General features: G+C 44.2%; 1 protein-coding gene across 5 annotated transcripts in view; it reads left to right on the top strand.

The window, feature by feature from the left end:
* LOC134348219 (MAP7 domain-containing protein 2-like) overlaps positions 1-13,879 on the top strand; it is a 134,353-nt gene that overhangs the window by 23,367 nt on the left and 97,107 nt on the right. For 4 of the 5 annotated variants that reach the window (XM_063051263.1, XM_063051260.1, XM_063051262.1 and 1 more), the window contains 2 exons: positions 1,904-2,024; positions 2,863-2,958. In XM_063051263.1, the coding sequence (XP_062907333.1) occupies positions 1,904-2,024; positions 2,863-2,958 (217 nt within the window). Of the gene's footprint in view, positions 1-1,574; positions 1,709-1,903; positions 2,025-2,862; positions 2,959-13,879 lie in introns of those variants that run through there. The other variant, XM_063051264.1, reaches the window with a different exon arrangement.

Below are 13,879 nucleotides of genomic sequence, written 5' to 3' on the forward strand. Positions count from 1 at the left end.
TTGGATCTTTTGACTTAGCAGACCTCTTAAATAGATTTTTTTTTAAATTATCAAAATACATATATGTCATCACATATAACCTTGATATTCATTGTCATGTGCTTTATATTTTACTGTGTTTACACCGTTTAAAAGAAATGTTTCATTTCTATATACATTAGATGATTATATACATTGTATACATGTATATAGCTAAATGACAATAAACTTGACTTGACTTCTGGGCATAGTCAATAAATCCAGAATGGAATAATAACCATAATAGAATCAGTGAAAGACTGCACCAACTTGGGCATTCAACCAGTTTGCAAATGCAAAAAGAAAGAAATAATAATAAATAATTAAGCAAAAAATATTGAGAGCATGATATTAAGAGTCCTTGAAAGTGAGTCCATAGGTTGTGGGAACATTTCAGTGATGGGGCAAGTGATGTTCAGTGTGCCGTACACAGTTTGTCCTGTCGTTTCAATTTTCCTTTGTTCTAGTAATGTTTAATAAAGCAATCATCTTTCTTACCTTTTTTCCTGACTTGGAGTACAACATCAGAATCCAGTCCCATAGCCTGCACTGTTTTGTGGTGTTCTATATACTCTTGAGCATGTGGTGAGGGGCTGTTTTGAACGAACATGGTTAAAGTGAAATGGTGTCCAACACCAGATGGTCTTCTGACATCCAGGAGACCATGCTCCTCTTGAGTATCTTAACAGCCACGTCCTTTTAAGAGGTAGGTGTGAGAGATTCCACGTCAGATGCCTTAATGAATTGCTGCTGGACATTTGGTGCATAATGGCGGTATGGTTTGAGTAGGGTGAAAGGATGTTTAGAATGTCCTGGGGTTGTGTGTGGTGTCCTGAAATCTGCAGGCTGTTCCAAGAATGAGGCTGCAGATTTTAGTGGGTATGCATGGGAGGGAGTAAAGGGGCTTGGTTAGTTGATGTCATTTTGTTGTGTTGTCGTTGCTTGTGTTCTGCCGAGCATCGTGGGCATGTATATTGGCACTGGAATGTGTGGTAATACTTGCAGGCTGCCCCCAACATATGCTTAGGTAGTCTTGGTCGTTAACGCGAACAGGACATTTCACTGTATGTCTTGATGTACATGTGATAAATAAATGAATCTATCTGTTAACCAACGTTGATTTGGGGTCTCCCGTTATCTCTGGTCAGAGAGTTAGTGCACAAATCCTGTCTCAGTATGTGGACTCACTCTGTGTACGGCACACTGGCGCATTACCTGTAGTGTCCGTGATCGGATCAAATCACCTTCAGATCTTCAAGGTGACTGATCTATGATTTATATAAACTGTCTCTGATAAAATGATGATTAGACATCTTTTGAAAAGTTAATGTTTGCATCAATAATGGAAACACTTATGAGTTTATCTTCACTGGAAAATTAAAAATGCAACCGGATTGGCAGTGCAGTGCAATTGTCTGCTGTAGTTGTGCATAGTCTGCGCAGTTGGCTAGCATTTCTGCTAAGAATTCTAGTCAGCTATTGATCCCTTGCTCTTAGTTCTCTCTCTGGTTCTGCGGTAATGCTTGTCGGAGCATTATTCATGGACAGATGCAGTCAGAATCTCTGATGATGTGCAAACCTATGAGAGCAGGTGTTGCTGATGATGTCAAGTGTGATTTGCATAGTGCTTCAGCATCCTCAGCTATCGTCTACAGCTGGCTGTATTGACATTGTCGGCTGGTTTACCATGGTATATATTCGCTGCTGCTTTTATACCGAATCCTGGCTTTTATCAGTTGAATGCATATGATTTTGCACAACGGCCGTGAGCTCTGAGTTTTTGTTTTAGTTTAGCAGAACTGAATAAGAATGTACTTATCAGCAGGGGTGCGTTACGAACCCACAGGTGGTGATGGGTGTTGTTTGTTTGTTGTGTGATTACCAGGAACGTCACGAAGCCCTGCTGCGCCGCACCTCTGAACGTTGCCACCAGTTCGAGTACTGGCAAAAGCGGTGGTCGTGGGGAGGAGCAGCGCCAACGGGGACAGGAGCCCAGGGACAGGACGGTGAGTTAAACCACACCGTCTGCAATGCAGCTTCTAAAATGACATAGCAGAGTGCTGCGTGTGTGTGTGTGTGTGAGAGAGAAAGAGAGAGAGAGAGCGAGCGAGCGCTGTTCTGGGCCGCTTCTGCTTCCCCTCAATAGAATGTAGCCGCCGCCTTCCGATTTCAGCAAGCAGGTCTCTGTTTCCTCTCCTTTCACGTCCCGCTTATCTCCATATGGAACCCACTTCTTTGCTCAGTATAATATTCCGCTCGATCGTGCAATCTATAGCAATAGCTTTTATTTGGTTCTGGATTTCAGATCATAAAAAATAAGGCTGCCACATAGTATTTGGTTATAAAGGAGGTGGAGAGCTCTTTAAGTGAGAAGATTCATCCAGAGGCAGTTTTTAAAGCAATGCGATTTTGTATGTCCTAAATTCTATCATCTACAAAGATCGGTTTTCTGAAGCAGTTAAGCACTGACTTATTAAACCACACCAGTTTCGGGCATTTACCGAAGATGGGTTAGGATAACTGGGAGCCCTGGCAGCCCTGTGAAGCCGAGTTTGTTGGTGCATTTCCTCTGCAGTGCTTCCCGTACACAAACGGATCGATTTCCCAGGACTGCTTCTCAGTTGCACTGGAGAATACATTGTCTGTTGAATAAACGGTATTGCGCTGAACCGGCAGGGGGGACAGTGGGTGAATTAGAGTTGGGGAGATATAAGATTATAACGTACTGAAAGTCTGGGGCCAGGGTCTGAATTTACTCGCTATGCGCTGTCTGTTGAAGTGTAATTTCCTGTAAGCAATGGATCTGTTCCGCGATTCACTTTATTCCAATTCTGTGTCGTATAGGTGAATCAGAAAATGCCACACCCCTTCCTATAGATCTAGCAGCCAACACCTTTCCTTCAGAGCCCGTGATCTTTGATGCTGCTCCTTCTGCGACTGGTACATGTATTTGGGAAAATTACTATTTACCTTACTGTCTGTGTTAAGCATTTCCCACTGACCAATGGCATACCCACCCAGCACCCCGATGGTTTGCTTTTGTATTGTCAATGCTTAGTTTTCTTTTGGGCAATTTATGTGTGTTTGTCATCGATAGTGTGGGTCTTTCTGGTGGACAAGCTACTTTCCCTGATGCTGGTAACCCTCTGTGCTGTCAGACTATTGTGCATGTATGTGCATCGTGGGAACTTTATTTTAACAGAGAAAAAAAAATCTTGTCCTCTTTTTTTGTGATGACGTAACGATATCAGCGGAACCGATGTGAATGTCCTTGCTCGCTCTCTTCTTGTAGCGGCTGATGGGTTCCCGGCTTCGGCTGTGAACCTTCCCAAGCAAATGGAGTCGCCGGGCCGCAATCTCCTGCCCTCTTTTGCTGCAGAGTTCCCCCTGAAAGGGGCAAGCGATCACGCTCCTGGTATTACTCTTGCCTGCTTCCTCAAAATGTCTCACCCCACTGGCTCCACCGCATTCCTCCATGGGCAGACCACAGGTCATTTTTTAAATGCCCGTCTGGATTTTGATACAGTGTCTGCAATGCGTTTAACAGGTGCTCTGTTCTGGATAGCCTTTTGTTGATAGGTTCCCTCCGAACCTAATAACAGGCCGAGTAACGTTGGTAGGGTGGAGCCACAACGTACAGCACATCGTAGCACTGCCTGTCCCACCGCCCCACTAGGGCCATAGTCATAGTGTTACAGCGTAAAATCAGGCCATTCGGTCCAACTCTTCCATGCTGACTAAATTACTTAACTTGGCTACCGGACCTATTTCAATAAGATTACCCTTCAGCCTCCTACGGGCGGGGGCGGGGGCGGGGGGGAGCCCCATCCTAGCCAGTCTCTCCTTAAAACTCAAAGCCTCCAGTGCCAGTAACATCCTGATGAAACCTCTGTACCCTTCAGATTAATAACATCCTTTTCTATAGCTGGGTGGCTGGAACTGCAGCAATACTCAACGTGGTCTCACCGATGTCCTGTACAGCTGTAACGTGACGCCCTAATTCCTGTACTCAATGCCCTGACATATTGAAGACAAGCATGCCTTCCTCCAGGGAACTAGGCACCTGTACCCCTAGGTGACTCCATTCCGATCTGATTTCACCTCAACTCTACATTCCTGCTTGCTTTGCTTCTCTTAAAAATACTCAAAGACTGCTTCCACCTGCCTGGATGGAAGATGGTGCCAAAGAATTGAGATCCTCTGTGGGAACGAAGATTTTCCTCATTTATTCTGAAGTATTGACCCCTTGTATTTAAGCAGTAGACCAAGTTCGGGCTTGAGAAGCCTCACAAACAGAGCAGTCGTCGGCTCAAATTGGCCATGTCATACCAGAGTATCCTTGAGCTTATCATTGAAGTTCTGTGTGTTCCCTTCATTGATGACCAGGATGTGGTGACACAAAACCAAATCCAAACGTGATTAATATTTGCAAATGCTGTTTTCATGCAGCCCTGTTTACTTTTCGACAAGGTTTTCTGGTACCCATTTAAAAACCTTATTCCCCTCATTGGTCCTTGTGTACAATATGTAATCTCTGGGCAGTGTAGATGAAGAGAACAGAATTAAAGTGGAACCAATTAGTGGGTTTCAGCTGGTGTTACAGAGTAATGTCCTGCCTCAGGCTTCACTGCGCCTCAGAAAAACTAGTCCTGTTTTGGGATACATGTCACATGAACTAATCTTTCTAGGAGCATGAAGTTTACGGGATTGAGCAGTTTTCACTTTCCTTTGAGATAGAGTAGTTTTAGTCAGCTTTGTAGCTGGCAAGCATTTCCAGAGAAAGATGCTTCCTCGGCACCCAAGTCCTCTGCTGAAGAACACAACATTTTCTTTTGCGCTGAATTAGGATGTAAGGTTGAAGAGCCTTGCTCTCCTAGATGAGAGAGGTCGGGGGTAACATCTTTCAGTTGGTTTTTCATTCTGCTGGTGGTAGGGAGCAATGGTTCAATATGGTCCAAGTCAAACTTAAGTTTATTTTCCTGCACAAGTAAATGTATGAAATGAAAAACCTGCAGCAACATCACTGGAAACTACTCACAATACTCCAAGTGAGACCTCACCAGTGCTTTATAAATTCCTAAAATTACATCCTTGCTTTTATATCCTAGTTCTCTTGAAGTGAATGCTAACGTTGTATTTGCCTTCTTCACCACAGCACCAACCTGCAAATTAACCTTTAAAGAATCCTGCACAAGAACTCCCAAATCCCTTTGTGCCTCAGTTATTTATATTTTCTCTCCATTTAGAAAATAATCAACCCTTTCATTTCTTCTACCAAAGTGCATGACTCTACACTTTATGACACCGTATTCCATCTGCCATTTCTTTGCCCATTATCCTATTCTGCCTCTACTTCCTTAAAGCTATCTGCCACTCCACCTATCTTCATACCATTTGCAACAAAGCCATCAATTCCATCATCCAAATCATTGATATATAACGTAAAAGGAATTGGTCTCAACACAGGCCCCATGTGGAACACCACTAGTCACTGGCAGCCAACCAGAAAAGGCTCCCTTTATTCCTACTCTTTGCTTCCTGCCAATCAGCTAATGCTTTGTCCATGCCAGAATATTTCCTGTAATGCCATGGGCTTGTTAAGCAGCCTATGTGGCACCTTGTCAAAGGTCTTCTGAAAATCCAGGTACACACCATCAACAGATTCTACTTGTTATTTCTTCAAAGAATTCCAACAGATTTGTCAGTCAAGATTTCCCCTTAAGGAAACCATGCTGACTATGGCCTATTTTACCACGTGCCTCCAAGTACCCTGAGACCTCGTCCTTGACAATTGACTCCGACATCTTCCCAACCACTGACATCAGACTAACTGGCCTCTAAGTACCTTTCTTCTGCTCATCTCCCTTCTTGAAGAGTGGAGTGTTTTTGTAATTTTCCAGTCTTCTGGAACCATTCCAGAATATAGAGATTCATGAAAGATGATTACTAATGCCTCCATAATCTCTTCAGCCACCTCTTTCAGAACCTTGGGGTGTTTCCCATCTGGTCCAGGTGACTTGTCTACCTTTAGACCTTTCAGTTTCCCAGGAACCTTCTCACTAGTAACACATCTTATGACCCCGACACCCGGCATGTCCACCATACTGCTAGTGTCTTCCACAGTGAAGACTAATGCAAAATACTTATTCAGTTCGTCTGCCACTTCGTTGCCCCCCATTACTACCTCTCCAGCATCGTTTATCAGCAATGCAATATCCACTCTTGCCTCTCTTTTACACTTTATGTATCTGAAGACATTTTTATTATTCTCTTTAATGTTATTGGCTAGCTTACTTTCATATTCCATCTTTATCTTCTTAATGACTTTTTAGTTGCTGCCTTTTGGTTTTTAAAAGCTTCCCAATCCTCTAACTTGCTGTAATTTTTCCTCTATTGTATTCCCGCTCTTTGGCTTATATGTTGGCTCTGACATCCCCTGTCAGCCAAGGTTGTGTCATCTTGCCTTTAGAAGACTTCTTCCTCTTTGGGATGTATATTTCCTGTGCCTTCCGAATTGCTTCCAGAAATTTCAGTCATTGTCATCATCCCTGCCAGTGTTCTTGTCCAAGCAGTTCTGGCCAACTCCTCTCTCTTGCCTCTGTAATTCCTTTTACTCCACTGTAATACTGATGCATCTGACTTTAGCTTCTCCTTCTCAAACTTCAGTGTGAATTTGATCATATTATGATCACTTGTCCCTAAGGGTTCCTTTACCTTAAGCTCTTTAATCAATTCTGGTTCATTGTTCAACACCCAATCCAGAATAGCTGATCACCTAGTGGGCTCAACTACGGGGTGCTCTAAAAAGATGAAGGGTCTCGCCATAGATGTTGCCTGACCTGCTGAGCTCCTGCAGCATTTTGTGAATATTACGCTGGATTTCCAGCACCTGCAGAATCTATTGTGATTTTGCTATATTAGTAGGATAGCTTGAATCACACTTGTCTGGAGTTGCCAGCCAGAGTCAGGTTGAAGCGAGGCACTGAGGTCAATGAGGAAGCAGCAAGGTTATACCTCAGTCAGAGGCAGGTGTCAAAGAAATGGTAATAATGAGGGAATATGTTAACTGCTCTGCTGCTTTCCCTGCTAAACAAATAGCACTTTCTTGAAATTAACTTTCATGTTGGTCTGCTGCTGATAAACAGATGAGACTTGCTTCTTAAAAGCAACAGTAAGGCAAATCTTGCCCTCAAATCAAGACTGGTCAGAGAGTCTTTTTAAGTTAAAGCATCCATGAGCTTCCCATTTGCATTTGGGCCATGCACCTCTAGTTACTGTTTCCTCTCAGGGGAAAGTTCGATTGATCTTGGAGTTGGTGAGAAGGTTGGCTCTGTGTTCTTGATGGCAGTTGTCTACCTCGATGTTTTCATGTTCCATCCCTATGTCATTAATTGGCAGTTTCAGAAGCTTCTCAAATATCATTGAGAGATGGCAGGCCACGATGGCGATTTCAGGGACAATGCTTGTCAAGTATTGGAATTAAAGGCCTCATTATGAGGCAATCAACCATTTTTTGGGAAGTGGTGAACAGATACTCAGCCTGGGGGAACCAAACCCATTTACAGTGTTGCTATTGAGATAATCAATGGAATTAATGTTGTATCTCATGACAAAGATCCAATTCTTGATGTTCTCTTAGTAGTATTGGAAATCATAAGTGACCAGTTATGACCAAAGGGATATCCAGTACTCTTCTGCTGATTAATGTTGTGCTGTGCACATTTTGCATGTCCTCCACAATGGTGCACTAAGAGTCTAGAATAGCATCAGGGAGGGAAGAACCACACTCAACAGTTTAGGAACAGCTTCTTCCCTCTCACATCTCATTTATGAACACGACCTCACCATTCCTCTTTGCACTATTTATTTATTGTGACATAGTCATTTTTATGTTTTGCTCTGTAATGATTGGAGTGGAGCACTCGACCCAGGGCTCCAAGTTGCCAGAGTGCTTCCTGGTGGCTGAGTTCCTGACCTGGTTCCTGTCACGCTCACCATTCCCTGGTATAACCCGGCTTTACCGTGCCGCCTGGAGCTGGAATCTCCTGGGCTTGTTAGCAGGTGGTCCTGGCCAGAAACGGGGTGTCTAGGTGTTTGGAGAGGCAGCCTCTCACATTCATCACTCTCCAAGCATACCCCCTACCTCGCTGGTGGGATCCGGAGTACGTTTGGTCATGGGGGTGATTGGGAAGTGAATGCTGCTGCCTGTGTGATAGCCTGCCCAACCCATCAGCCAGGGAGGTAGAGGTAATTGGAGCAAAGGGCGGGACCTCATCAGTGAGGGGGAAGGCAGGTCACTCACTGCTGAATGGGAGTGGCTCAGGGTGTGTCGGGATACTAGTCCCAGGAATCATCCAGGATTTCCACCTGTTTGAAGTTCAACACCAATGGTCACCAAGTGCCAAAGGTATGTGGGTTGGTAGGTTAGTTATCCACGGTAAATTTCATTACCTCTTGGTGTAGGTTAGTGGCACAGACGTGTGCCTGGGAGAGCCATGGCTGTGAGGAAATCAGGGTCGAGTGCAATATGGATTAGTTACAGAGAGAGGTGGAGAATTGGCAAATGGAGTTTCACCTGGCCAACTTTAAAACTTTGCACCTTGAGAGATCAAATGTGAAGAGTCAATGGACTGTTACAAAAATCCTGAACAGTGCAAATGTATAGAGGGATCTTTGGGGCCAAGGTTTTAACACCCTGAAAATGACTGCAGAGATCAATAGGTTGGTAAAACACTGCTACGTATAATGATCAGACCCAAACCAATTTGAGTGTCCCAGAAATGTGATAATTGTACAGGCACACGAAGTAACTCAAACCTAATTTATCATAAAATAGAAAACACAAATAAACTACACTCAATGTTATACTGTATAGTAAATTGCAAAGATTTCGGGGCTCATGATTTGTAGTCTCCATTTGATTGTCGCTGCCGTCAAGGGAGTTGATTGTCACTGTTGTTGGGAGACTCAAAATCACCCTAGGTCCGTCTAGGCACCAATCAATCACGATCCATCAGTCTTGGTGTCATTCCAAGAAGCGAGCAAAAGTGCCTCAATAAAAGGGGATTCAATCCACAAGCAGAGACAGACACACTCTGATCTTTTGTTCTCATGCCACTGTGCCCACACCAGAAAGTATCCAGCTGCTATTAGCAAACATTTAACAAATCTACAGTACAGACACCTTGCATGCTGCAGGCTCACAAAAGTTAAAGTGTCACTTGGAATTGTTCAGACTTTCATCTAATATTTTTACAAAGTTTAATACATCGCAACACAGGTGCATGGCATTCTTATTAGTCAAGGAGTTGGAGTCAAGAAGTTGGAATAGGTACATCCAGTATTATTTAGCGTCAGTTAGTCAAACATTTGTCTTAGCATATAGTACATATTTTATCTTTCTATGCAAAGAGAAACGTATGTTTCAGCGCCAGGCTCGGGAGCAAAGGTTCCCAAGATCGATCCAGTGACAGACCGCTCCCGAGCGTGCTCTTCATCCGTGCTGGATTGATGTGGAGGATCAAAAACCCAAAACCCAATAATTAAACCACTGCATTGCTTAATAATAATTGTAGCTTTCTTCGGGGCAGGGCCTTTCTCACTTTATCCTTTAAAATTGTTCCGATCGTTGACCGACTGTAGCCTAACAGTTTTCCGATGACCGATGGCATTTCACCTCTTTCCGATCACTTTATTATTTCCACTTTATTTTAAATTGCAATCGTGATTATTTTTGTGAACAGAAACACTGCGGATTCAGAGCTCCACCGCCGGGTCCTAATGTCCACCACACTGAGACAGGTTAAATAAGGTCCAGGGTTCCGCTGGGTCCTAATGTCCACCGCATGGAGACAGGTTGAATAAGGGACTTGAGCATCTGCGTTTTTTGGTATCCGCGAGGAGTCTCAGAACCAATCCCTCGTGGGTAAGGAGGGCCGACTGTATAAGAATTGACCAGTTCTGACGCAAGGCCATGCACCTGTAATGCTAACTGTTTCTCTGTCTGATCTGTTGTGTATTTTCAGCTTCCAGCCTCAGCAAGTTACCTTCCTCTTTCTAACTTTCAGCACACATCCATGCTGTCATTGATGGCTCTATTGTTAGTTTGCTCTTTTGCAACATTGGTACTTTGGTTTTGTATGCACATTACAAATTCTGTTGATCCACATCCTGTAATGATCCATGCTTTCCCATTGTCTGTGGTCTGCTTTTCTCCTGTTGCCTCATTGGACCCAATATTATCATCCACTTGCTAAGAGAGGCCTCATTTGGAGTAATGTGGATGTTACCTTGTTAATCGTATAGTTGAAAAAAATGAAAATTATTATTCAATCAAAGCACACAGATCAAAAGATTTACATTTTGATAGCAAGAAAATAATACTTTCCAGCAAAATACATAAAATTCTGGAGGAACTCAGCAGCGCTTTGGGCAGCATCTATGTAAAAGAGTACAGTCGACGTTTTGGGCTGAGACCCTTCGGCAGGACTGGGGAAAAAAACGATGAGAAGTTAGAGCAAGAAGGTGGGGAGAGGGGACAAAGAAGCACAGGGTGGTAAGAGATAGGTGAAACCAGGAGACAGGGAGGGGTGAAGTAGTGCTGGAAAGCTGATAGGTGAAAGAGATAAAGGACTGGAGAAGGAAGAACCTGATAGGAGAGGGTAGAAGATCATGGAAGAAAGAGAAGGGGGTGAAGAACCAGAGGGAGGTGATGGGCAGGTAAGGAGAAGACGTGAGAGAGGAAAATGGGTTGGTGAAGGGGGTGCAATTTCCAGAGGTTTGAGAAATTGATGTTCATGCCATTAGGTTGGAGGCTACCCAGGCAGAATATAAGATATTGCTCCTCCATCCCAAGTATGGCCTCATCACAGTAGTAGAGGAGGCCATGGACTGGCATGTCAGAACAGGAATGGGAAGTAGAATTGAAGAGGGTGGCCACCAGGAGATCTAACTTTTTCTGATGGATGGAACGTAGGTGCTCAGCAAAGCGGTTTCCTAATTTACGTTGGGTCTCACCGATACCAGGAGGCCACACCATGAGCACCATATGACTTCACAGGTTAAGTGTCTCCTCACCTGGAAAAGCTGTTGGGGCATTGAATGACAGTGAGAGAAGAGGTGTAGGGGCAAGTATGGCACTTGTTCCGCTAGCAAGGATAAGTACTGGGAGGGATGAATGGACAAGGGAGTCGCGTGGGGAGCAATCCCTGTGGAAAGCAGAAAGTGTTGGGGGGTGGTAGGGAAAGATGTACTTTGTTGTGCGATCCCATTGGAGATGGTTGAAGTTACAGAGCGACTGTCAGTCACATTCCCATTCCGACATGTCAGATCTCCTGGTAGCCACTCACTTCAATTCTACTTCCTGTTCTCATTCCAACATAAGAACATAAGAAATAGGAGCAGGAGTAGGCTATCTGGCCCATCGAGCCTGCTCCCCCATTCAATAAGATCATGGCTGATCTGACCGTGGACTCATCTCCACCTATCTGCCTTTTCCTCATAACCCTTAATTCCCCTACTATGCAAAAATCTATCCAACCTTGTCTTAACTATACTTATTGAGGTAATCTCCACTGCTTCATTGGGCAGAGAATTCCACAGGTTCACCACTCTCTGGGAAAAGCAGGTTCCTCCTCATCTCCGTTCTAAATCTGCTCCCCTGAATCTTGAGGCTATGTCCCGTAGTTCTAGTCTCACCTACCAAGAGAAAGAACTTTCCTGCCTCTATCTTATCTATCCTTTCATAATGTTATATGTTTTCATATATTCATTCTTCTGAATTCCAGTGAGTACAGTCCAAGGTGACTCAATTTCTCCTCATAGTCTAACCTCCTCATCTCTGGAATCAACCTGGTGAACCTCTTTGCACCATCTCCAAAGTCAATATATCCTTCCTCAAGTAAGGACACCAGAACTGCACACAGTACTCCAGGTGTGGCCTCACCAGTACCCTGTACAGTTGCAGCAAGACCTCCCTGCTCTTAAATTCAATCCCTCTAGCAATGAAGGCCAACATTCCATTTGCCTTCTTGATAGCGTGCTGCAGCTGCAACCAACCTTTTGCGATTCATGCAGAAGCACTCCCAAGTCCCTCTGCAGAGCAGCATGCTGCAATTTTTTACCATTTAAATTATCATCTGCTCTTTCATTTTTCCTTCCAAGGTGGATGACCTCGCATTTACCAACATTGTACTCCATCTCCAGACTCACTTAACATGTCTATATCTCTCTGCAGACCCCTGTATCTTCTGCACAATTTGCTTTTCCACTCAATTTAGTATCACCAGCAAACTTAGTATACTACACTCAGTCCCCTCTCCAGATTGTCTCTTTGAAAGTCTTCCACTGGCCCTCAACCATCCCACCATATAACCTGTGTTCCCAGTCTACACTAGCCAAATCCTCCCTCATCCCATTGTGTAGGCTGCTGTGATGAGGCCATTCTCAGGTTGGAGGATCAACGCCTTGTATTCCGTCTGGGTAGCCTCCAATCTGATGGCATAAATATTGATTTCTCAAACTTAAAGTAATTGCCCCCACCCCTGTTCATCATTCCCATTCCCATTTCCCTTTCTCACCTCTTCTCCTTACCTGCCCATCACCTCCCGGTGGTCCTCCCCTTTCCCTTTCTTCTGTGGTCTTCTACCCTCTCTTATCAGATACCCACTTCTCCAGCCCTTTATCTCTTTCACTGATTGACTTTCCAGCTCTTTATTTAATCCTTCCCCCTCTCACGGTTTCACTTACCACCTACCACTCTGTACTTCTTCCAGTCCTCCCTCACCTTCTTGCTCCAATTTCTCTTCCTTTTTCTCCAGTCCTGATGAAGGGACCCGGCCCGAAACGTTGGCTGTTTATTCTTTTCCGAAGATGCTGCCTGGCCTGCTGAGTTTCTCCAGCATTTTGTGTGCGTTGCTTGGATTTCCAGCATCTGCAGATTTTTTCATCTTAATGTTTTCCAGCGTTGTTTTGAACATTCAGAACTAAATAGCTGAACTTATGGGCATATAGTGTAGGGATTAGTGACGTGGAGTATGTCATGGGCATCACAAAAATGCACGCTGTGGCTCAGGAAGGCCACGCTAGAGTTTCTGCTGCAGTTCCCACCTCTCATCATCCACCCATCAATATTTCTTCCTCCCTGGTGCTTGTCCCTAAGTGTGTCACCTGGACGACTTTCTGCTGCTGGATTCCACTCTTTGAGTAGAAAAGCTCTTCCAGGCTTCCTGTTAGGGCTTTGGAAATTCAGATAATAATTGCTTGTAGATGGCCCTTCACCATGTACCTTCTTCACAACCAGTCCTTCCATTATTTTATACACCTTTGCCAGCACAGCTTACAAAGAGCTCCAGTTTCATCAGTTCAACCTTTCTGTTCTGGTGTTGCTACGACATCATCAATGCCTCTGTTGCTTTTTCTCAGCCTGAGACTGGAAGTGTACTGTTCTCTCCATGTAAGTCTGAACTGAGTTATTTAACAGCACCAAAGGATCAATTACTTGAGGTGCACAAAATGCTGGAGCTACTCAGCAGGTCAGGCAGCATCTGTGGAGGGGAATAAACAGTTGATGTTTCAGGCTAAGAGTGAGGAAGAAGCCAGAATTAGAAGGTGGGGGGAGAGGATGCTCTGTACACCAGAAGTTTCCTGGTTGTCACTCATTTCAATTTGACTTCCCATTCCAATATGTCAGTTCATGCCCTCCTCTACTGCCACAATGAACCCACTCTCAGATTGGACGAGCAGTACCTCATATTCACTCTTAAGAAGCCTCCAACCTGATGGCACGAATATCGATTTCTCTAACTTCCAGTAATTCCTCCCGCCTTCCCGTTCTCTCTTTTTCCATTCCTCATTGTGGCTG

This window comes from Mobula hypostoma, chromosome 6 (assembly GCF_963921235.1).
Source record: "Mobula hypostoma chromosome 6, sMobHyp1.1, whole genome shotgun sequence".
NCBI classification, from domain to species: Eukaryota; Metazoa; Chordata; class Chondrichthyes; order Myliobatiformes; family Myliobatidae; genus Mobula; species Mobula hypostoma.